This window comes from Pongo pygmaeus, chromosome 23 (genome assembly GCF_028885625.2).
Source record: "Pongo pygmaeus isolate AG05252 chromosome 23, NHGRI_mPonPyg2-v2.0_pri, whole genome shotgun sequence".
Classification (NCBI taxonomy): Eukaryota; Metazoa; Chordata; class Mammalia; order Primates; family Hominidae; genus Pongo; species Pongo pygmaeus.
The window spans coordinates 57,354,514-57,376,452 of NC_085931.1; the positions used below are offsets into that span (position 1 = coordinate 57,354,514).

Consider the following 21,939-nt stretch of genomic DNA (forward strand, 5'->3'; position numbering starts at 1 on the left):
TGTGACTGAAGCAGCTGTAGTCACCCCTGTTACCTGGGCCGGGGGAGTCGATGTCCCGTGGCTTGGACGGTGTTTGTGCTGTTATCTGTTCAGGCATGATCACAGAGGGGCTTGTTCAGCCCTCACCCATCACGGTCTGCTGCGGATGCTCTGCGGAGCACTTCGTGGTCCTCACGTGGACATCCTGGCCTGGCTGATGGACAGGCCTGCTCCGGGCTGCCTGGACTGCTTTCTCCCTCTCAGATGCTTGTAGTATTTTCCTGTTAATCATGGCTTTGGGGTTGAGGTAGAAATATATCTATCGTGTTAGCCACTGAGCATTCTAGGATGTAAACATTAGCAGGTGAACTGAGGAGAAAGCAACAACTTGAAAAATGACCTGAGGCACTGGGGCGTTCATGAGTGGTTTTTTCTCTCTCAGATTTGACCCGGGGGTGGCCCTAATCTGCGGTCCTGTGCAGCCAGCACCAGGTCAACAACTCCAGAGAGGCCTGGGAAACGGGGGCACTGTGGACTAGACAGGGTTGGGGTTCCCATTTCTCTCTCTTTGCTGTCACTACTTTTCCTTAAGGGTGGGCCCTGTTTCCTTAAGGGTGGAAGCGTGAGACAGTGCAGGTGGCTAGAGCTCTGGGAGAAACCCATCTTTCTGGACAGAGAAACCAAGAAAAGGGACCCCAGAAGTGAGAAAATGCAAGGCAAATTCCAGCAAGGAGAGCGCTGGAGAAGCTGACCCCCCGATTCTCTGCATGTGTTGACACACGTCCCCGCCCACCCCACCTGTGAGTGCAGGCAGCGACCCCAACAGCACAGCCAAGGCCGAGGGCTGACGTGGTGGTGGACCTGCTGCTCGTGGAAAGAGAGACAGAACCAGTGGTCGGAACCTAACCAGGTTGCCTGCTGCTGAAACAAACCCATGAAATGACACAACGAGGGTGTTAACAACCCAGAGTCTAACCTAACATTCCACATGACGAGTGAGGATTCAACTTGCAGTTACTCAGCACACAACCAGGAAAATGCAAACAGAAAAGACAGATTTCAGCCCCAAGATGCTCAAATGTTCAAATTATCGCAGAATTCACAGCAGTCCTAGTTATAACCATGCTTTATGAAGTAAAGGTGAACACTCTTGGAATGAGTGGAAAACTAGAAGTGCCCAGCAGAGAAATAAAAAGGAACCTAACGGAAATTTTAAAACTTAATTACAGTATTTGAAGTAAATTCACTGGGTGAGTTCAGTAGCAGAATTAAGATGACAAAGAAAAAAAAAAAATCAGTGAACTTGACGATGGAGCACAAGAAATAACCAAATCTGAAGGACAGACCGAAAAAAGAATGAAGAAAGATGAACAGAGCCTCAGGGACCAGTGGGAAAACATCAAGAGGTCTAACATCTGAGTCACTGGAGTCACAGAAGGCGAGGAGAAAGATCAGTGCAAAAAAAGAAAATTGAAGAAATAATGGCAAAAAAAAAAATCCTGAAATTTGGTGAAAGACAAAAACTGCCCATCTAGGCTATGGCAGGCCTACCAGGGAATGGACAAAAAGTTCCGGCACAACATTCCACTGGCTGAGGGAGCATGGGACACGGACAGCTCAGCTGCACGTCCGTAAACCGTCCCTTCCACGGCCACCCTGAGCATGGGGAGGGACGGGGGTGTTTGTGGAGAAAAACCAGCACTGCAGAAGTACAAATTCAAAAATCTTAATTTATTGTAGACTCTTCTCATTTGTAATTCCAGTGTTTTGAACATTAATAAATACACGTCTGTTAAAAACCTCCAGTGTCTAATCTCTCCCATAAAGTCTTAAGTAATAAAAATAGGTTTACATTTTTCCCGTCTCAATAAAACTGACAGTTGTTTTTTGGTAACAGTTCTGATCAAATTAAAAATTACACCTCATGATGTTGGCTGTGGAGTATGTGGAAAAAAATAGAACAAAACAAAAAAATTACACCTCAGGGGGCAGAATCCTGTTAAAGTCATGAAAGCAGACTGTTCGAAGACTTAAAAACCTTTTTGTACTTAGGAAACACCAGTGGCAAACTTTTAAAGGGACTAGAGTTTTTTTATCTTCGAAAGACCACTCACCTGGTAAGGCACATGTATAATTCATTCAGGTGTGAGGACTTTGGGATCTCATTTCATTCTCCTGTCCTGGACCATTTTCAGATATGCTTTTCCTCTCACACAGGCATCTGCTAACAGTGCTCACATTTTCATCAGGGTCAAGTTTAAAACTTAGTGTGGACATCTTTGCATTTTACTTGATTTTCATCCTATTATATGGTTTCTCCTATTTGGAAGCAGCTGTGCTGATCACTTATTTGGGCACCTGATTTGAAGAACAAAGGAAACGCTAAAATCAAACATGTCTGACAGTTCCGGGACCCGTTCCACAGCCCCTTGGGCCATGCTGTGCCAGCTGCCTGCAGTGGGCCCGACCTTGGTGTGAATTTCCAAAAACAGTTTGGTAACCGTTGTAGAGTGTGGCTGTGGCTTTGTCCCTCTGCACAATTGGCCATTTGAAGCAAAATGAAGTAATTGGTCAGACTCCAGAGGGGAGACCCCTGCCTAGAGATCCTGAGTCTCAGAGAGTTAGAGAATTGGCAGGAGGGATGTAACGGCCTGGAAGGCCCCACACCTCTGTCCAAATCAGGAACTGCAAACGCTTTAAGGTCCCAGGTCCCACGGGGAGCAGGAGCAAAGGACAAAGCCATCCCCACCTGCAGCTCCCAGGCCACCTGGGAGGGGGTGAGGGGAGGGGGTGGTGGTCAGGGAAATGACCAGGTGAAAAATGACAGCCGTGTGGCAACCATGCCCCACAGTGACCTCAGCAGGGCTCCTCACACCTGCCTAGTGCTGCAGTGCCCTGTCTTGAATTCACACAGCTGGGGCAGACAGCAGCAGAGGACAAACGCGCACACAGCGAACACCGGGGACCCAGGGGGCTGGCGGGGAGGGCCCACGCCATCCTCGCTTCCTGGTTGAAGGCAGCTGTAGGGCTTCTAACCACTTGGTTTTAGCCCCACTGCTGACGTATTTCCCACCTTTGATCTGCTGGGGCACCAGTTTCGTCAACACATGCCAGATTCAAGTACAACTGTGCAATCTTCTTTACACAGAAGACAGCAAGGGATCATTGCATGGATCTCCTGGGATAACAAAGTCAGCACAAATGCAATATATATACAGGTTTCACCTCCCCAGAGTCCCATACAAATATATAAAACTATCTCCACCTTTCCCACATAGTGAAGTGATTTTAAGACAAGCGGTGCCTTTGCAAAGGGCTGCCCGGGCTGCCAGCCACGGGTCCGCACTGCCATGAGATGCCCGCCTGGGCGGGGCTGGACTGTGGGTCTTTGGTCTGTGCCCGGCGTTCCTGAACTCTGGCCAGCCTCTGGGCCCAGTCTGGGGTCCCCTCTCAGTTCTGGCTCTGGCTGCAGTCTTAGGACCCAGCGGTGCTGGCCCAGTGGTCCACGCCTCCCTCATGCCTTTGGCACTTGTCACCAGGTCTGACAGGCCCTGAGCTCCTGGGAGAGCCAAGACCTTTGTGTCTGGATGATCAGTCGGGGAGGCTGCCACCGTGGGGACCGCCACACTCTGGGCCCACTCCACTCCAAGGGCAGCGGCCCCTAGGGCTCCAAGGTCTGAGGGTGATGCCGCAGCCTGTGTGGGGGCGATGGGCTTGCCTCACGGTTTCCTGATCGTTCAAACTGAAGTTTCATTACTGCCTCTGCACGTGGGAAGAAGCCAGCAAGCAGGTGAAGGGTCAGTGAGGGCAGCGGCTTGGTGGGTCCCAAGGTCACACGGGCAGGATCACCCCATCAGGGTAGAGGGAGCGTCTGGGGGCTCCAGGGAGGGCAAGCTCATGTTGGATGAGGCTGCCCTTGGGAAGCAGGAGAGGGGACCAGGACCAGCCTGTGGGCCTCTGTGTTGCTGGTCTCTCAGAAGAGCGCAAGGAATCCGCGTTAGAAACCGGCCATCTCTACAGTGACTTTTGGGAGGGGCATCCTGAAGACCTGGCTTCTCCCTTGTGAGTTTGGAGGGAGGGGCGACAGGGAGAGGTCTGGGGCCAGGACCCCAGCTCCACCCCGCCCCCTTCACCCCAGGCATTCCGGGACCCTCAGTATCCTCAACTGCAAGGTAGGTGGCCAGTGGTCCCAGACGGAGACAGTGCTGATCAAATGCAGAGCCCAGCACCTTAGGTCCTAGCATTTCGGGGCTGGCCAGGGCTTCAGAGTCCCAGAGGCCTGAGACGTGCCCCCAGGATAGGGGGGTCTGCCCATCTCCGGGGGATCCTCCTGACCTCAGCTGCAGCGCCTCCCTGCCCCGCCCCCATCCCCGCCTGGGCTTCCTCTGCACTCAGGGCTCCAGGTGAGGTGGGCGTCAGGTCCCTGACCACTGCCCCCTCTCTCTCCTGACTCAGGACAAGGGGGAAGTGGGTGATCCCCGCCCTGGAGGCCCAGGCTACTCACTCAGAGTCGGAGCCATCGGCCTGGGCACTCCCAGTGCGCACGTTCATGGCCACCCCGTTGAGGTGCTCACGCCCCGGCTCCCTCCCAGGGCTCTTGACTGTGATGCTGCAGTCGGGACCGCCAGAGCCCAGGGAGGACGTGCGCGAGGATGTGGGGCTCTGCTCACAGTCGGCCAGCTTCTCCTGGAGCCGGCCCTTCAGCGTCTGCTCCGTCAGTGTCAGCGGCGGCGGGTAGGTGACTTTATTTTTCAAGATGCCTGGGAGGAGGAGACACGGCAAGGTCAAGTCTGGGTGATGCTGCCGGGGGCAGCTGCTGGGCCGTGTGCATCTGAGCCAGCCTCAGCCCCTGTCCTTCCCTCCTGGTTCCCCGGGTCCCAGGGCTAGGCCGGGAGGCCACGTCTGTTCTGCCCAGGCCCTGACTTGCCCCACCAGCCCCAGCCCCACCCCCACCTCCAGACCAGGGACTGGCCCTTCTGGGTCCTCCAGCCTTTCACTGCAGCCCCGGCCTCCCCACTCACCTTTCCTCTGCTCTGGGGGCTGGCTGCTGGCAAGCCTGGCTGCGCCCCTGCTCTCCTGGTCCGGGGGGTAGTCTCCACGGTGACTGCCCTGCTCCTCGCGGTGCAGCTCCACGCTGACCTTGGTCTCCACCTTCAGGCGGGGCTTGCCGCTGGGGTCCTCACTGTCACTCTCAGCCAGGCTCTGGTCAGGCCAGCCGGCCGGAACGTGGTTGGCCACAGCGTCCCCTGAGGCACGAGAGCGGTGCTCAGCAGGCAGCAGCACTGCCACTCGAGCTGCTCCCCTGAGAGCCATGGGTCTGGTGGCTCTCACCCACCTCTCCCTGACCTACAGGCCTGGTAGGGCTGAACCCTAAAGGTGGGGAAACTGAGGCCCAGGAGGGAGAGTCCTGGCAGCGGGGCCCTTGTTGGGATCCCCCACCGCATCTGTGCCAGTAACCACACAGGCTACTCCCCCACCGGCAGCCTCACCTGGACCTTGTGGTGACGGTCCACAGAGACCCCCCTGAGATTTCCTGCCTCTGCTCGGGGGGTTGGCCTGGAGGAGCCCTCCAGAGGCTGTGGGGGAGCCCAACCAGAGTCCCCCCAGGCTGTCCTTTCATGTGGCTGCAGTGCTGCTGGGCATATCTCGGGAGGAAGGGACCCAGCCGTGGCCAAGGCCTGCCCCGAGCCTGCTGTCCACAGCCCAGCCTGGCCCAATGTACCCCACACACTCACCTTTGGGGGTGCTATGGACGGCACCCCTGGCCGGGTCCCATTTTTCCTCAGCTCCCACCCCATCGTCCTCGCTGTCTGACGAGTGTGAGGAGGCGTAAGAGCTGCTCTGCTCATCCAGGGACAGCTCGCTATCTGAGTCGGAATCGTGGCCTGTGGATGTGCGGGGGACAGGGAGGCTCAGGCCCTGGGAGGTGAGGGAGTCCCACCAAGGGGCAAGCAGAGCTGGGCCCCCGGCATGCTGACGCTGAGCATGGCGAGGCTGCTAGTGCTTCTTCAGGGGCAGAGTCTCCAGAGACCGAAGGGACATGGGAAAAACAACCAGTGGAGTCCTCCCCCTCCAGGGAAGCCATACCGGGGGGATCCTTGGAGCTCCTGGGCATGAGGGACGCGTCTGGCTCTCCGTGGCCGCCCCGCACCAGCCCAGAGGACACGCTGAGCTTCTGAATCCCTTCATCCCTAGAGAGGCCAGGGAGGGTGGGCTCAGTATCATCCCTCAGGGAACAGGAGGTGCTGGAAAGTTCTCTGGAAGATTCTCTGCCCCTACCCCTTCTGGGTTCCCAACAACAGACAACACAACACAACACAGACAACACAACACAACACAGACAACACAACAGAACACAGACAACACAGCACAGACAACACAACACAACACAGACAACACAACACAGACAACACAACACAACACAGACAACACAGCACAGACAACACAACACAACACAGACAACACAGCACAGACAACACAACACAGCACAGACAACACAACACAGACACCACAACACAGACAACACAACACAGACAACACAACAGACAACAGACACAGACAACACAACACACACAACACAGCGCACACAACACAGACAACACAGCACAGACAACACAACACAACACAGACAACACAACCAACACAACACACACAACACAGCACACACAACACAGCACACACAACACAGCACAGACAACACAGCACAGACAACACAGCAGACAACACAGCACACACAACACAACACACACAACACAGCACAGACAACACAACACAACACAGCACAACACAACACAGACAACACAATACAGACAACACAACACAGACAACACAGCACAGACAACACAACACAGACAACACAACACAACACAGCACAGACAACACAACACAACACAGACAACACAACACAGACAACACAACACAGCACAGACAACACAACACAACACAGCACAGACAACACAACACAACACAGCACAGACAACACAGCACAACACAACACAACACAACGCAGACAACACAGCACAGACAACACAGCACAGACAACACAACACAACACAGACAACACAGCACAGACAACACAACACAACACAGCACAGACAACACAACACAGACAACACAGCACAGACAACACAACACAACACAGACAACACAACACAGACAACACAGCACAAACACAACACAACACAGACAACACAGCACAGACAACACAACACAGACAACACAGCACAGACAACACAGCACAACACAACACAACACAACACAGCACAGACAACACAGCACAGACAACATGGCACAGACAACACAGCCTCCCGAGTATGGGGGGGAAGGTTGTGGGGGGGAAGGTTGGGGGGGGAAGGTTGGGTGGGGGGAAGGTGGTGGGGGGAAAGGTTGGGTGGGGGGAAGGTGGTGGGGGGAAAGGTTGGGTGGGGGGAAGGTGGGGGGAAAGGTTGGGGGGGGAAGGTTGGGTGGGGGTAAGGTGGTGGGGGGAAAGGTTGGGTGGGGGAAGGTGGTGGGGGGAAAGGTTGGGGGGGGAAAGGTTGGGGGGGGAAGGTGGTGGGGGGGAAAGGTTGGGCAGGGAAGGTTGGGTTGGGGGAAGGTGGTGGGGGGGAAAGGTTGGGGGGGAAGGTTGGGTGGGGGGAAGGTGGTGGGGGGAAAGGTTGGGTGGGGGGAAGGTGGTGGGGGGAAAGGTTGGGGGGGAAAGGTTGGGTGGGGGGAAGGTGGTGGGGGGAAAGGTTGGGTGGGGGGAAGGTGGTGGGGGGAAAGGTTGGGGGGGGAAAGGTTGGGTAGGGGGAAGGTGGGGGGAAAGGTTGTGGGGGAAGGTTGGGTGGGGGGAAGGTGGTGGGGGGAAAGGTTTGGGGGGAAGGTGGTGGGGGGAAAGGTTGGGTGGGAGGAAGGTGGTGGGGGGAAAGGTTGGGGGGGAAAGGTTGGGTGGGGGGAAGGTGGTGGGGGGAAAGGTTGGGTGTGGGGAAGGTGGTGGGGGGAAAGGTTGGGGGGGAAATGTTGGGTGGGGGGAAAGGTTGGGTGTGGGGAAGGTGGTGGGGGGAAAGGTTGGGTGGGGGAAAGGTTGGGTGGGGGAAAGGTTGGGTGGGGGAAAGGTGGTGGGGGGAAAGGTTGGGTGAGGGAAAGGTGGTGGGGGGAAAGGTTGGGTGAGGGAAAGGTGGTGGGGGGAAAGGTTGGGGGGGAAGGTGGTGGGGGGAAAGGTTGGGGGGGAAGGTGGTGGGGGGGAAGGTGGTGGGGGGAAAGGTTAGGGGGGAAGGTGGTGGGGGAAAGGTTGGGGGGGAAGGTGGTAGGGTAAAGGTTGTCGGGGGAAAGGTTGTCAGGGGAAGGTGGAGGGGGAAAGGTGCGGTGGGGGAAGGCTGCGGGGGGAAGGCTGCGGGGTGGGAGGAAGGCTGCGGGGGGGAGGGTGCGGTGGGGGAAGCCTGTGGGGGGAAGGTGCCGGTGAGGGAAGGAAAGTTGCATGGGAAAAGGTTGGGGGGGAAGGTGGTGGGGGAAAGGTTGTCAGGGGAAAGGTTGTCAGGGGAAGGTGTGGTGGGGGAAGGCTGCAGGGGGGAAGGCTGCGGGGGGGAAAGGTGAGGTGGGGGAAGGCCGCGAGGGGGAAGGTGCCAGCGGGGGAAGGAAGGTTGCATGGGAAAAGGTTGTGGGGGGGAAGGTGGTGGGGGAAAGGTTGTTGGGGGAAGGTTGCCAGGGGGAAGGTGCGGGGGGAGGAAAGGTGCGAGGGGGAGGAAAGGTGTGGGGGGGGGAGGAAAGGTGCGAGGGGGAGGAAAGGTGCACGAAGGGAGGAAAGGTGCGGGAGGAGGAAGGTGCAGGGGGAGAAGGTGCAGGGGGAGAAAAGTTGAGGGTGGAAGGTGATGTTGGTTGAATGGCAGGACACAGGTAGGGGTGGCGAGGGCAAAGCTTGAGGAAGTTCGAGAGCCACCTCCCCGAACCTGGAGCTGCGGCCTGACCTGACGGTGCTGTCCAGCGAAGCGGTGGACTCGCCCAGGTCTGTGCGCAGCATGTCGGGCCCGTCACCGAAGGTGGTGTTGCAGTTGAGGGAGCGCTGAAGGGAGGGGAGGGGCTGGTCACTGCCAGGTGGCGGCCACCACATGACCACCACGGGGAATGACTCTGTCGCCACGACAAGCCCCCCACACCCACACCCTGGCTGGGCCCCTGCCTGGCACACAGGAGGAGCCGGCCCCATGCAGTCAACCCTCACTGCAAACGAGAGCCTCCTGGCAGCCGAGGGAAGCACATCCTGGCCCATGCTGTGGTCAGGGGCTGCCGCCCTCCCTACGGCCACTGCTTCTGGTCAGGGTCCTCGGTGGTCCTGACCCTCTCTTTCTAAGGCCTGGAAAAGCAGGGCTAGGATGCGACCCAGGCCCCGTCTGGCCGATTCTATCACTTTCTGTTTCTGACGCGGCCACACCGTGCTCCGTGGGCGGCTTTGCCATCCCCACCGTGAGGGGCACACCGGCCGCAGGGCTGGGGCTGAGGCTCGCTCCCCCTCCCCCGCCACTCAAGGTGCCGCCCAGCTCCCAGTCCCGCGGTGTCCCCGGTGCCTCGTACCGTCAGCAGGGTGGCCCTGGTGGCGGCGGAGTCCTCCAGGTGCAGCTTCCTCCCGCCGAGCACGCCCTTCAGGTGCTTCCGGACCTCCTGGTTGAGCACGCAGTGGAAAAGGAGGACGAAGGGGCCCTGGAGGGAGGAAGGCGGGCTCAGTACCTGCTGCTGCCTCCCTAGGCACCTGCCCTTAGGCGCCCCAGCACAGATGCGCATACAGCCTTGAGTGCACACAACGCGACCGGCCACATGGCCCAGGACACGGCCAGGCCTCCCCTCCTCAGGGACTGCTGCTATCTGGAGGCCAGGTGGGGGAGCTCAGAAACTGAGATGCCTGGGCCAGACCCCCGGTGCGCTGGAGGCAGTGAGGGCCCCGGCTCAGGCCAGTCTTCTGGGCACTCCTTCCACAGTGCTTGGGGCCCTCTGGGGTCCCCACTGTGTCGTAAGTCCACTTGCTGTGCGGCCCTTGGTATGACTAGAAATGGCCGCTTCTGCTCCCTGGAGACACAAGTGGACTTGTGCTGGCCTGGCACTGGGGTCATCGTCCCCAAACACAGTGGGGAGGAGGCACCAGCCCCTGTGCTGGCTGCACAAGGGACTGAGTCCTCGCAGCCACAGGAGGCCCCCACGCGGGACCCAGGCAGGGGTGGTTTGGGACCACAAAGGCCTCCACTGCTTCACATCACAGCGATGGTGCCACGGCGGCCAGGCAGGGGCCCCGCAGGCAACTCGGCCGCCACCTACCTGTAAGCCGCTGAAGATGGCGAAGAGGTAGTGAAAGCTCAGTGCGTCTCGGTTCACAGCCAGCAGCCCCAGCAGCCAGGTGGCGCTGATGAGCAGCAGCAGGAGGAAGGCGGTCCTCAGCAGGGAGCTGCGGGAGGGCAGGATCAGGCCTGTGCCCACTGCCACCACCTGCTCCCTTCCTTCCTCCCTCCCTCTCTGCGCATCCACCTGTCCACCCACTTGCCCGTCCGCCCATCTCTCTGTCTGTCCACCTGTCCACCCAGCCATCATCCACCTTGCTCCCTTCCTCCCCTCCTAGCCAGATACTGACTCATCCGGGAACCAGACACAGCCTGTGTTAGTGGGGATGGTGGTGGAATAAATTAGGAAGCAAATGAGAAAACAGGAGCTGTGAAGACTACACCAGGCCAGAGGGCCTGAGCCACGCCCATGGCTGCACTAGCTCCCGTGAGACACCCTGTGGAGAGGCGAGAGGAAGAGCCCAGGGCCTGCTCTTGAGCTGTGATCCTGCAATCAGCTTCCTGAGCTCTGCCTCAGTCTCCCCATCTGTAAAAGGGGAAGACAAAGGCACATCCCCTCCCAGGGTTCAGTGGGGATGGAGTGAATCAGGGTAACAGAGCCCGCAAGGTCCACAGGTCATGGATAGCACTGAAGACAAACTGACAAGGCCCCAGACCCCACCGTGCAACCCCCACATCCGGCCTTCCAGACCACTCCCCGCCTCTCCCTCTCCACCCCGCTTCAAACTTGGCGCTCTCCTCCCAGGCCGGGAGCCTCACACTCCTCCTGGCACCCAGCCCCTGCGCAAGCATTACCCCTTCGCCCATCCCTGACTCAGTCCCATCTCTGCCAGGTCACCAGCAGCTGCCAGGTCACAAGGGACTGGCCTTGTCTGACAGATGCCCCCGTCAACCCTTCCTGACCCTGTCGTGGCTCCTGGACGCTGTGCTGAGTCCTCCCGCGGTGCCACCTGCTCCTTTGGGGCCTCGAAGGTCCCCTCTCCTCCCTAGAACACTGGAGGTTCCCTCCGTGCTGGGCCCCCGTTCCACTGTACCCTCTGATGGTGGGGCGGGGGGGGGTCTCCTCCACTCCAGTGGCCTCATCAACACCCTCACCACCCACCAGAAAGTTCCATCCCCCCCGCCCCACCCATCTCCACTCTGGGGATTCCAGGCAGCCCAATGCTTCCATGCTGGGCGGGAGGGACTGAGGCCCAGGGCTGGCTGCCAGCCCCCTCCCTTCAGCTAACCTCCCCCAGCCCCCTCCCCTCAGCTAACCTCCCCCAACCCCTCCCCTCAGCTAACCTCCCCCAGCCCCCTCCCCTCAGCTAACCTCCCCCAGCCCCTGCAGATGCAACGTGGGAAACCTCTCTCGAGCCCTGGGGCTCACTCAGGCTGCCCCCAGCCCTCCTCCATGAGGCCCACATGCTCTCGTGGGGCCCCACCCCACACAGAGACTGGACATTGGGGTCTCAGGGCCCGGCCGACATGGCTGGCCGGTCAGGTTCAGCCCCACTTACACGATCCCTTTTTTCCCATAATAATGGTGCTTTCTTTGGCAGGAAACCTTTGCAGATAGGACAGAAGTGACCGTGTTGATCTGAAAACAAAACAAGCCGATCAATGTCAGGTGGCCGACTCTTCTCTCTTGTCACTGCAGACCTCCAACTGCCAAAAGCGCCTAAGGCCCTTTGCCCTGCATCTCAGGGAGGGGTGGCTGGGTGAGGAGGACCTGAGCCCTGGCCTGTGGGGTGAAGCACACCTGTCCACCCACTGCCCCACAGCGCCCACCACACCCAGCCTGCCTGTGTGGGACCCTCCTGGCTGCTGGACACAGATGGTCTCATGCGGACACAACGTGAGACCTGAATCCACGATCAGAGGGCGAGGTCCGGGAGGGCCCTGGCAGCTTTGCTGACTGTCACAAGGTGGCCCTTCCTGCCCCCCCTTGGCTGCTCAGAGGAGTTGGTGGCCCCAGCCAGCCCAGAACAGCCCTTCCAGCTGACGCATGCTTGGGGCACCTGGACTCCCGTGAAGGCCCCACACTCACGATTATAACGGCTCCGATGGGCCCCGCAAAGCTCCAAATCAGGGTGTCTTGAAGGGACAGCCAGCAGAAGTCGGGGTTTCCGTAGCCCTGGGGGTCCAGGCCCACCGCCAGTCCTGAACACAGCGGGGAGGAAGGGAAGGGTGAAGGCCACGTGCCCAGTGGCCACCCCATGCCAAGGACCAGCCAGGGTGGGGTGAAATGGGGGACTCAGCATCTCCCTTCTCAGAGGAAAGAGCAAGGAGTCCGGGGAGCCAGCCCGAGGCCCCTCCGAGCACAGTCTCGGAGTCTGAGTGGGGTCTCAGGCTCACTGGCCCAGGTGGCAGGAGCTGCTCTTGGATTGGACCCATGAGGCAGGGCCTATCTGGGCGGGCTGCTGAGGAAGACCAGAGACCCTGGAGGGTGGCAGTGAGATGGTGCAGGAGGGATCGTGAAGGCAGACGGTGCTTGGGAGGGCCCTGCCAACTGGGCCATGTAGCGGTCAGGAGGCCGTGATGGACCCAAGGTGCAAGGGATGAGGCCCCAAAACAGATGGAGGACGGCGTCACCTACAGGGCCATATGTGAGCGGGTGAGGAACGCATATACCCCCATACCACATCCAACCACGTGCACATGCCATACACATGTACATACCCTATACACATGCATAGACACACATACCGTGTGCAGACACGCATCACAGATATACACACACACCACAGAGGCATACACCATACACACGTGCACACCACACACACCCCCGAAACTGCCTCACCACCGAGCCTGCTATATGAGCTGCTTGTTTAGATAGGGGAAGAAACGCTCTGAAGCACAGTTGTCACTCCTAACCAGTGACAAGCCAGATCCGCCTGTCCATGCAGAGCATCAAGGTAACACCTGGGACAGGAGCAACCAGCAGGTGAGACCTGGTCTTTCTGTGCCCCTTGCCCCGCCCTGGCCTAGGCTATGCTCCTCCCCATTCTCCTTATTTAAATATTTAAATATTTAAAAGATCCCAGCTCCCTCCTGCTTAACACCCTCCAGCATTTCCCACTGTCCTCTGGAGGAGCCAGTTAATCAGGACCACCGAGGACAGTCAGGGAAGCCCCAGATGGCCGGGTGAGGCAGCAGCCAGTGACCAGTGCCTGCAGCTCAGTCTGAGGCTCCGCGGGAGTTATTTTAAGATCTTGTGCAAGACAGACCTAAGTGTTAAACAAAACAAACCGAAATCTGTTTTTCAAGCAAGTAGGAAACGTGAGCTATCTGGATTTACAGTCCAAAGGGCAGAGGCATCGCAGAGACCTGCTCCGCCTGGACATCGAGGTGGCTTTTCCACAAAGTCATACGAACCCCTTTCTAGGCCACGTTCTTCATCTCAGCATCTCTCACAGTAAGCACCTAATCTAGGCAAGGTAACGCCTCCCTGTCACATCAGGAAGTGGCTGGCAGCTGCCACCCCACCCAACCTGCCCCCACCTCAGCGGCCCTGGGTGGAGGTGAAAAAGGTTCTTCAGGGTCCCTTAGAGTAAGGGAGATGCGTCACATCAGAACACCCTAGCCAGGAGCCTGCCTAGTTGGAGGCTGGTCAGTGCTGTTGCTATGGAGACCACGACGGTCCAGCAAGGGACCACGGCACTGGCCCCAGGGTGGCTGCTGGGTGCTGCCCTGGGAGCAACTCCCCCCACCCCAGTGCCTCTGGCGTCAGACTGCGTCTAATCCCCGGAACCCAGGGATTACCCAGGAAAAGAGGTTCTTCTTTTTGTGAATAAAGGTGGATCTTTCTCAGTAGGGAGCAAAGCGACTTTCTGATTTTTAGCAAAATGTGTGCTGAGGAAGTACTGTTTGTTCTACTCATTGATTCACTAATCCATTTACTCATTCATCCACTCACTCATCCCATCCATCTGCTGCACCCACCCATCCACTTACTCATTTCATTGACATCTATTAGCTACCCATCCATCCACCCACCCATTTCATCCATCCCTCCATCCATCCACCCACTCATCTCTCCATCCCTCCAACCATCCTATTCATCCACTCCCTTATCCCATCCATCTACCCACCCATCTATCCACTCACTCACCTCTCCATCCCTCCATCCATCCACCTATTCGTCCACTCACTTATCCAATCCATCCATCCATCCACCCCTCTCCATCCCTCCATCCACCCACCCACGCATCTGCTCACTCACTCATCCCTTCATCCCTCCCATCCATCCACTCAACTCACTCCTCCATCCATCCAGCTACCCACTCATCCATCTATTCACCCATCTACTCACTCATCTCTCCATCCCTACATCCATCTACCCACCCATCCCTCCATCCACCTACCCCATCCATGTGCTCATTCCTCCATTCACCCACTCACCCCCATCCATCCATCATCTACCCACTCACTCACCCCCCACCCATCCACCAACTCATTCACCCCTCCACCCATCCATCCATCCTCTCACCCCATCCATCCATCCATCCACTGATTGCCCCATCCATCCATCCACTCACTCACCCCTCCACCCGTCCATCCACTCACTCACCCCATCCATCCATCCACCCATCCATCCATCCATCCACTCACTCACCCCTCCACCCATCCATCCATCTACCCATCCATGCATCCACTCACTCACCCCTCCACCCATCCATTCGTCCTCACTCACCCCCCCATCCATCCATCCACTCACTCCCCACCCATCCATCCATCCACTCACCCCTCCACCCATCCATCCACTCACTCACCCCTCCACCCATCTATCCACTCACTCACCCCTCCACCCATCCATCCACTCACTCACCCCTCCACCCATCCATCCACTCACTCACCCCTCCACCCATCCATCCACTCACTCACCCCCCATCCATCCAGCCACTCGCTTACCCCATCCATCCATCCACTCACCCCCCCCACCCATCCATTCATCCTCTCACTCAGCCCTCTATCCATGAACTTGCACACTCATGCACTCGCTCTTCCCTCCATCCCTCCCGTGTGTAGACGTGGAACTTTTGTCTGTTAGGTGCTGCAGAAATAACCCTGAACACACCTGGACCCAGCTCTCAAGGAGCTCACACCTTACAGAAGACGTCGCCCCAGGTGTCTGCAATTGCCCCTGTGCGTGCAGACAAGCGTGCAGGGCCGAGGCCTCCTCTGCTGGGGGCTGGACAAGCATTGGGGCTGGGCAGGGAAGAGAAAGGAGGACAGCTCTCCTGAACAGCTGGGGTCTGTTGGAAATCTGTGTTTTTATGCAGGGCCACTCTGTGCATCCTCACCTGTGACAATGGCCGGGATGCCCCAGCCCACGACGTAGTAGAACCGCATGGGCCCCGTGTCGATGTTGCGCACCTCGGTCAGCATGCGGTAGACATGCAGGCTCTCCACAAGGGTCCAGGCAAAGGTGCTCATGTAGATGTAGTGGAGGAGGATGGCAACCACTGTGCACAGGAACTGCGCAGGGAGGGGCCGGACTCAGCAAGGGCCCCTGCATCCCAGGCTGAGGCCAAACAGGCATGAGTGAGGGGTGGGAGAGCTAACAATTCGGACCACCCTATGTGTCTGTCCTCAGCTGAGCAGGGCTACATGTCTGGCCAATGGCTGAGAGCCAGGAATTGAAAATCAACATCCATGGAGAAGCTGAGCCAGCCCTGCCTGCCTGGACACAGAAAGCGGTGTGAGAATGACAGAGAGAGACTAGACTCCGAGGCCATGAACACAAAGCCAGTCCCACGAGCCCCGGAACTGCACTTGAAGATGTGGCCCCGGGGCAGCTTCACACCCAGTGCTCTGTGGGAGGGGCAACTTTGCACCCAGTGCTCTGGCGGGGGGGGGCAGCTTTGCACCCAGTGCTCTGTAGGGGGGGCAGCTTCACACCCAGTGCTCTGTGGGGGGTCAGCTTCACACCCAGTGCTCTGGGGTCGGGGGGCAGCTTCACGCCCAGCGCTCTGGGAGGGGCAGCTTCGTGCCCAGTGCTCTGGGAGAGGCTGCCCCAGCCAGTGCCCCCAAAGCTGCCGCCAGCTGGGAGAGGATGGCAGGCTCCCCTCTGGGTCCCGGGAGGCTGAACCAGCCAAATGGGAGAAGGGGGAGATGGGGGAAAAGGGGAAATGGGGGAGATGGGAGCAATGGGAGCACTGGGATGGTCCTACCACTCTGACCCCACCCCCAGCCAGCCTGCTCTGGACACACTGTCTAATCCTCAGCAGCCATCCCATCAGTCCACCCTACCAGGGGGTCCCAGAGAGATACTCTTTAACAGACATAGAAGCGTAGGAGGAGAACGAGGGCCCCCGCCTCAACCCCAGGCTGAAGGCCACTTTGCTCAGGCACCTGGTTATGGCACCCCAAGGGTGCCCCTGCTGCCACATCAGCCTTGAAAGGCCAGCCACCCTCCAGAAACAACGCCCCCGAGGTGGGGAGGGCTCCAAGTCAGCATCGCATCTGTCAGATACGGAACAGAGCAGGAACCAAAGCAGAGAACGCAGGCTCAAGTTATGCCAGAGACAGGCCCTTTGCCTCAGACTGCGGCCTTGGTCAGGAAACCAGGAGCGAGCGTGTGGCTGGTGAACTCCACACCAAACACCCCGGTTTCCTGAGTGGAAATCACGCTGGCTTAGGAAAAGGAAGGGGCGAGAAGGTTGGTTGGCTGGATGGCTGCTTCAAATAACGTGAAAACTAAGCCCACAAAACCACCTTTTGAAAACAGAAAGTGCGAGGACTGTGCCATCCTGACTACAGCAGGGCCATACCTGCTTCCGTAACCAATGGACCACCTTTTCCAGAAATAGAACAAAGACAAAAGCGGATGCATAATAAATCATTTCAGCCTGCCAGCGCTCTGAGAGATGAAAAACCTCACCCAGAGATAGGATTGTGGGTTTACAAAAAGACCATAAAGCCCAGGCATGCTGCCAAGCCCCTAGAACGCTGCCGGGTCGCCCTTTCCTTCTCTGTGCTCAGCCGTGCGTGGCTGCCGGGACAGCGCTCATTCCGGCGGGCAATGAGTCAGTGTCGGAACCCAGGGGCCGCCTCAGTTTCGCTGGTGGTGTTGAGTTGCAGGGAGTGGCCTGCACCAACTCCCCTCTCCCCCATTCACACCACTCAAAAGCACACTAGAGGGATTTTGAGATGAAATTGGCACACTTCTCGAGAGCCTTCCCAGTCCAATGCGCGGATGAGAACATGCCCATTGTGGGGATGCACCCAGCTGCGGGTGTGAAGAAACCCCTCCCGCAGGAGCAGCGACCCTGCCATATGGGCCCCGCACATGGACCCCCCACCAGCCCGGGGCCTCAGCCTCGGGGAGCACCTGGGAGGCAGCAAGGAAGGTTGGCCCTGGCTGGTCCGACACATGCCTCGGGGCTCGTCCTTCATGGGCCAGGCCTGGTGCTCCACCTACCACTGCTGGGAAGCCATGGAGCCTTCTCAAGGGTGACCTGCGACGTGGGGGTGCCCGCCTTCCCTCTTGAGGTGAGAGGGGTCTGGTCCCACTGCTTGCCGTAAAAAAGGAGGAGCAGCTCAGGTCTGCAGGTGGCCCTGAGCAGCTCGCCGGAAGGTTCCAGCCTGGTCTTTTTATTCCGCTTCCCTTCCCAGGGCCTGTCCAGCCCCACAGACACCGTCTCCACCCACCAGTTGGAGGCGGCCTCCCTGGCTCATGCGCCACACCATTCTTGGCCTCCGCAGGTGTCCCATCTCACCCAGACCCTGCCTCTCAGTGGGTGGTATCTTCAACTACTCATTCTCCCTTCTGGAGACGTCAAACTCCCCTGACGACTCCTTCCTGCCTGCTCCATAATGGGTTGGTCCTGTCCCTCCTTTCTCCCCGTGCCCAGTGCCCTGGCTTCGGTTCTGGGTCTCCACCCCACCTCCCAGGCCTGTGCACACTATCGGACTGCTCTGCTCTTCTGCCCGTCGTCCACCTGCTGCCAGGCTTTTTTTTTTTTTTTTTTTTTTGAGACAGGGTCTCACTCTATTGCCCAAGCTGGAGTGCAGTGACACCATCTCAGCTCACTGCAACCTCCGCTTCCCGGGTTCAAGCAATTCTCGTGTTTCAGCCTCCCAAGTAGCTGGGATTACAGGTGCACACCACTATGCCCAGCTAATCTTTATATTTTTAGTAAAGACAGGGTTTCACCATGTTGGCCAGGTTGGCCTTGAACTCCTTGACCTCAAGTGATCTGCCTGCCTCGGTCTCCCAAGATGCTGGGATTACAGGCATGAGCCAACGTGCCCAGCCTAATTGTTTCTCATAACGTGCCTGTAGACTGCTTTAGATTTTTCCATGAGATCCTTCCTGTTACCTAATAATGACAGCTTTGTTTCTTCCTTTCTGATCTCTATGCTTTTGTTTTCCTTGTTCACTGCACTGGCAAGGCCGCCCTGCACCACAGTGATGAACATGAGTGGGCTCCTGACATTACAGGGGATGCCTCCAGTATCTTCCCATTGTTATTTATGTCAACTGTAGGTTTTCTGTAGATGTCTTTATTAGGTTAAAGTTTCCCCTAGTCCTAGTCTGTTCAAAGGTTTTTCTTTCTTTCTAATCATTAATGAGCAAACATTTATCAAAATTCTTTTGTACACTCATTTCTGAGAAAAATAATATTTTTCCCTTAAATGTACTGGTGAGGTAAATGGCATTCATAGATTTTAAAAATGTTAAACCATCCTTGCATTCCTAAGATAAACCCAACCTGGCCATGGTTTTTATACTGCAATGCAAATTCTCTAATGGTGATAGGACTATTCAGGCTTTCTACATCTTAAATCATTTTGTTTTGTTTTGAGACAGTCTCACTCTATTGCCCAGGCTGGAGTGCAGTGGCTCCATCTCTGCTCACTGCAACCTCTGCCTCCCAGGCTCAAGCAATTCTCCTGCCTCAGCCTCCTGAGTAGCTGGGATTACAGGTGCCTGGTACCATGCCCAGCTAATTTTTGTATTTTTAGTAGAGATGGGGTTTTACCATGTTGGCAAGGCTGGTCTTCCTGACCTCAAGTGATCTGCCTGCCTCAGCCTCCCAAAGGGATCCTGGTGGGATTACAGGCGTGAGCCACTGCCCTTAAATCAGTTTTGACAAGAGTTGTATTTTCCTGGGGATATACACAAAAATCACTTGAACCTGGGAGATGGAGGTTGCAGTAAGCTGAGGTCGTGCCATTGCACTCCAGCCTGGGTTGACAGAGGGAGACTCTCAAAAAAAAAAAAAAAAAAAAAAGAAAAGAAAAGAAAGGGCCCCCCATCTCCCAAATCTCCCAATAAAGAGTCAAGGTGGTGAAGTGCTTGGACCTGCCAGTGAATCCCATGTCTCCACCCACAGCCTGTGACCCAGCACGTTCCTCAAAGGGCGTCTGTGAAGCAGAGGTGGGGTTGGTGAGAAGGAGCCAGCCAGGGTGCTTGGAGTGGCCAGGACAGGACTACGGCAGCCGCTCCAAGGTGCGGCCCAGACAGTGGGGAGGGGAGCAGAGTGGCCGTACCGGGTTTTCCGTCTGGTTGATCCCAATCACGAACACCAGCTGAGAGAGGAAGAGCGCTGCAGCGAGGTGCTTGTGAATGCTGTGCAGGTTGGAGCGCAGCGTGCGGACCAGGCTCAGGAGGACGAAGGCCACCAGCAGGGCTGCCAGTGACAAGGACACAGCAGCGTAGGTGACAATCTTCAGAGGCAGGACCTCCCCGTTCTGTGGGCGGGAGGGTTAAAGGCAAGAGAGAAGGTAAGGGCCGAGGCTCAGATCTGCTCATTGCATAACAGAGATAAATTACACGCTTGCTTATTAAACGATCAAAGGCTGGCAGGATCAGGCTGGGCTGGGGAGGCCGAGTGCTCATGGCTCTGGGCCTGGAACTGCCCCTCCTGAGGCTCTTTCAATGCCCTGGGCCCTGGGCATCCCTGGGGCCTGTAGCAGCACCCCAGACTCCCTCCACTGGCTTGGGGGCCGTTCAGAGACCTCTGGCTTTGGGGCGCCCAGGCCATGGGAGCCTCGGACTCACTCCAGCCTCCTTTCTTCTGCCTCAATTTCAGCTTCCTTGGCCCACATGTCACCTGGCGTCCTGGCCATGAGACAAGCCCCAACCCCGCCCATATATGAACAAACTCCACTAATCACTGACCCCATCTCCAGGCTGGGTCCTGCTGGGGAGTGACATTTGCCCATGAGACAGGGGCAGAGGTGGGGCAGCTTCACCTGCATATTGCACAAGAGGCCGCAGCCATCCTCCAGCCCTGCCTGAGGGCTGACTCACCCTTCCAAGAATGTGACAGAAACCAGGGCCACTTCACATCAAAAAGCCCTCGGAAAGGACAGTGGCCTGGGCCCTTGAGCCATAGTGCAACCCCGGGGAGGGGCCGGGGGAGGCTACTCAGGCCCCTGGTTCTGACTCCTAGACCCCAGGGTCCCACACAGGCCATGGCCAGGCTGGCTCCCACCTCCTTCCTGTCTAGATAACGGGAGGCCAGGACAGCGCTCGGGCCATTCCCCAATTCATATGCAGGCCCACAATGGCCAGCTCACATTCCCAGGCCGCTTAAAATGCCAGAGGTTAAACATTAGCCGCCCAGCCTTTTGTCCTTCTGCCCTGCGTGTGGCCCCGAGGGAGAGCGCCCAGCAGCTGTCACCTCCCTTAGGATCAAAGCAGGTGGGGAGCGGCACCGTCCAACAGATCAGCACTGAAGTGAGGGGCAGGTTCCGAGAGCTCCTTGGAGCCTGAGCTTTAGGTCTGCCATTCCGGCGTTTAATGCATAACCAGGGCTCTCTGAAAACACTTATAATGGGGCTTTGTTATGGAAATCCTCACAGACTCTGGCCAATCCTCGAATATGTGTTTTAATCGGTTGATTTGTTTTGTTCCAAGCGCTTAGAATGGAAGATTTAGTTTGAGGAGGGGACAGATTTGGGGGTAGGCTCAGCGGGTTTGAGGATGGGCAGGTTTGGGGGGGAGGGGCAGGTTTGGGGGGGAGGGGCAGGTTTGGGGGTAGGCCCAGAGGGCACAGTGGCCACAGGAGGATGCCCACCTCACGCCTGGAGATGTCCATGAGCACCGCAAAGCTGGCTGTGTGGCTGCACTGGCAGGCGACATGTGTCTGGTTCCTGGACAGGAGCTCGCAGCCCCGGGCAGACCACCCTCCCGTCCCACCGACGCTGCGGAGAGAAGAGAGAAGGGGCAGGGGTAAGACGGTTCCCTCCGCCCATGAGTCTGTAGGGGGCAGCCTTTGCCCAGCCCTGGGGGCTCCCAGGCCATCCTGGCCAAACCAAACAGCAGGCGCCGTGAGTGCTGAAAGCCCAGCGCCCTCGCAGGCTGCTCCCCACCGTGTTCCTCACCAGCCCCCTGCACCGAAGACAAGAGCCACCTGGCTGTAAGAACAGCAGCCTCACTGCCGGAGGCAGGACCATGGGAACAGTCTCCTTTCTCTTCTGTGTCTGGTCAGGGCCTCCAAGGAGCACCCTCTGAAGTTCAAGTTCTACGTGCCATTTAGCAGCAAAACTCAAATGGGGCTGTCTCGCGTCCACCACATGCCCCGCCGCTGGAACCACCGCCCGGGGTTCACACAGCTGCGATGCGGTCCCATCTCCTTCTGAGGGCAGACACTTTCAGAAAGGACATCTCACCTTCCTCTGACACTTTCATCTTCAGATTGCACAATGTTTTATGGGAACTGCC

At 57.6% G+C, this 21,939-nt stretch overlaps 1 protein-coding gene across 2 annotated transcripts in view; it reads right to left on the reverse strand.

Annotated features, from left to right (window-relative positions):
- Nucleotides 1-935: 935 nt before the first annotated feature.
- Nucleotides 936-21,939, reverse strand: part of CELSR1 (cadherin EGF LAG seven-pass G-type receptor 1) — a 180,426-nt gene continuing 159,422 nt past the window's right edge. For both annotated transcript variants that reach the window (XM_054469469.2, XM_063662750.1), the window contains 13 exons: nt 21,293-21,419; nt 19,761-19,961; nt 15,566-15,740; nt 12,310-12,422; nt 11,780-11,859; nt 10,261-10,387; nt 9,526-9,651; nt 8,922-9,016; nt 6,067-6,170; nt 5,715-5,864; nt 5,001-5,225; nt 4,484-4,739; nt 936-3,741 (listed from right to left, as the gene is read on the reverse strand). In XM_054469469.2, the coding sequence (XP_054325444.2) occupies nt 3,717-3,741; nt 4,484-4,739; nt 5,001-5,225; nt 5,715-5,864; nt 6,067-6,170; nt 8,922-9,016; nt 9,526-9,651; nt 10,261-10,387; nt 11,780-11,859; nt 12,310-12,422; nt 15,566-15,740; nt 19,761-19,961; nt 21,293-21,419 (1,804 nt within the window). In that variant the 3' untranslated portion in view covers nt 936-3,716. The remainder of the gene's footprint in view (nt 3,742-4,483; nt 4,740-5,000; nt 5,226-5,714; nt 5,865-6,066; nt 6,171-8,921; nt 9,017-9,525; nt 9,652-10,260; nt 10,388-11,779; nt 11,860-12,309; nt 12,423-15,565; nt 15,741-19,760; nt 19,962-21,292; nt 21,420-21,939) is intronic.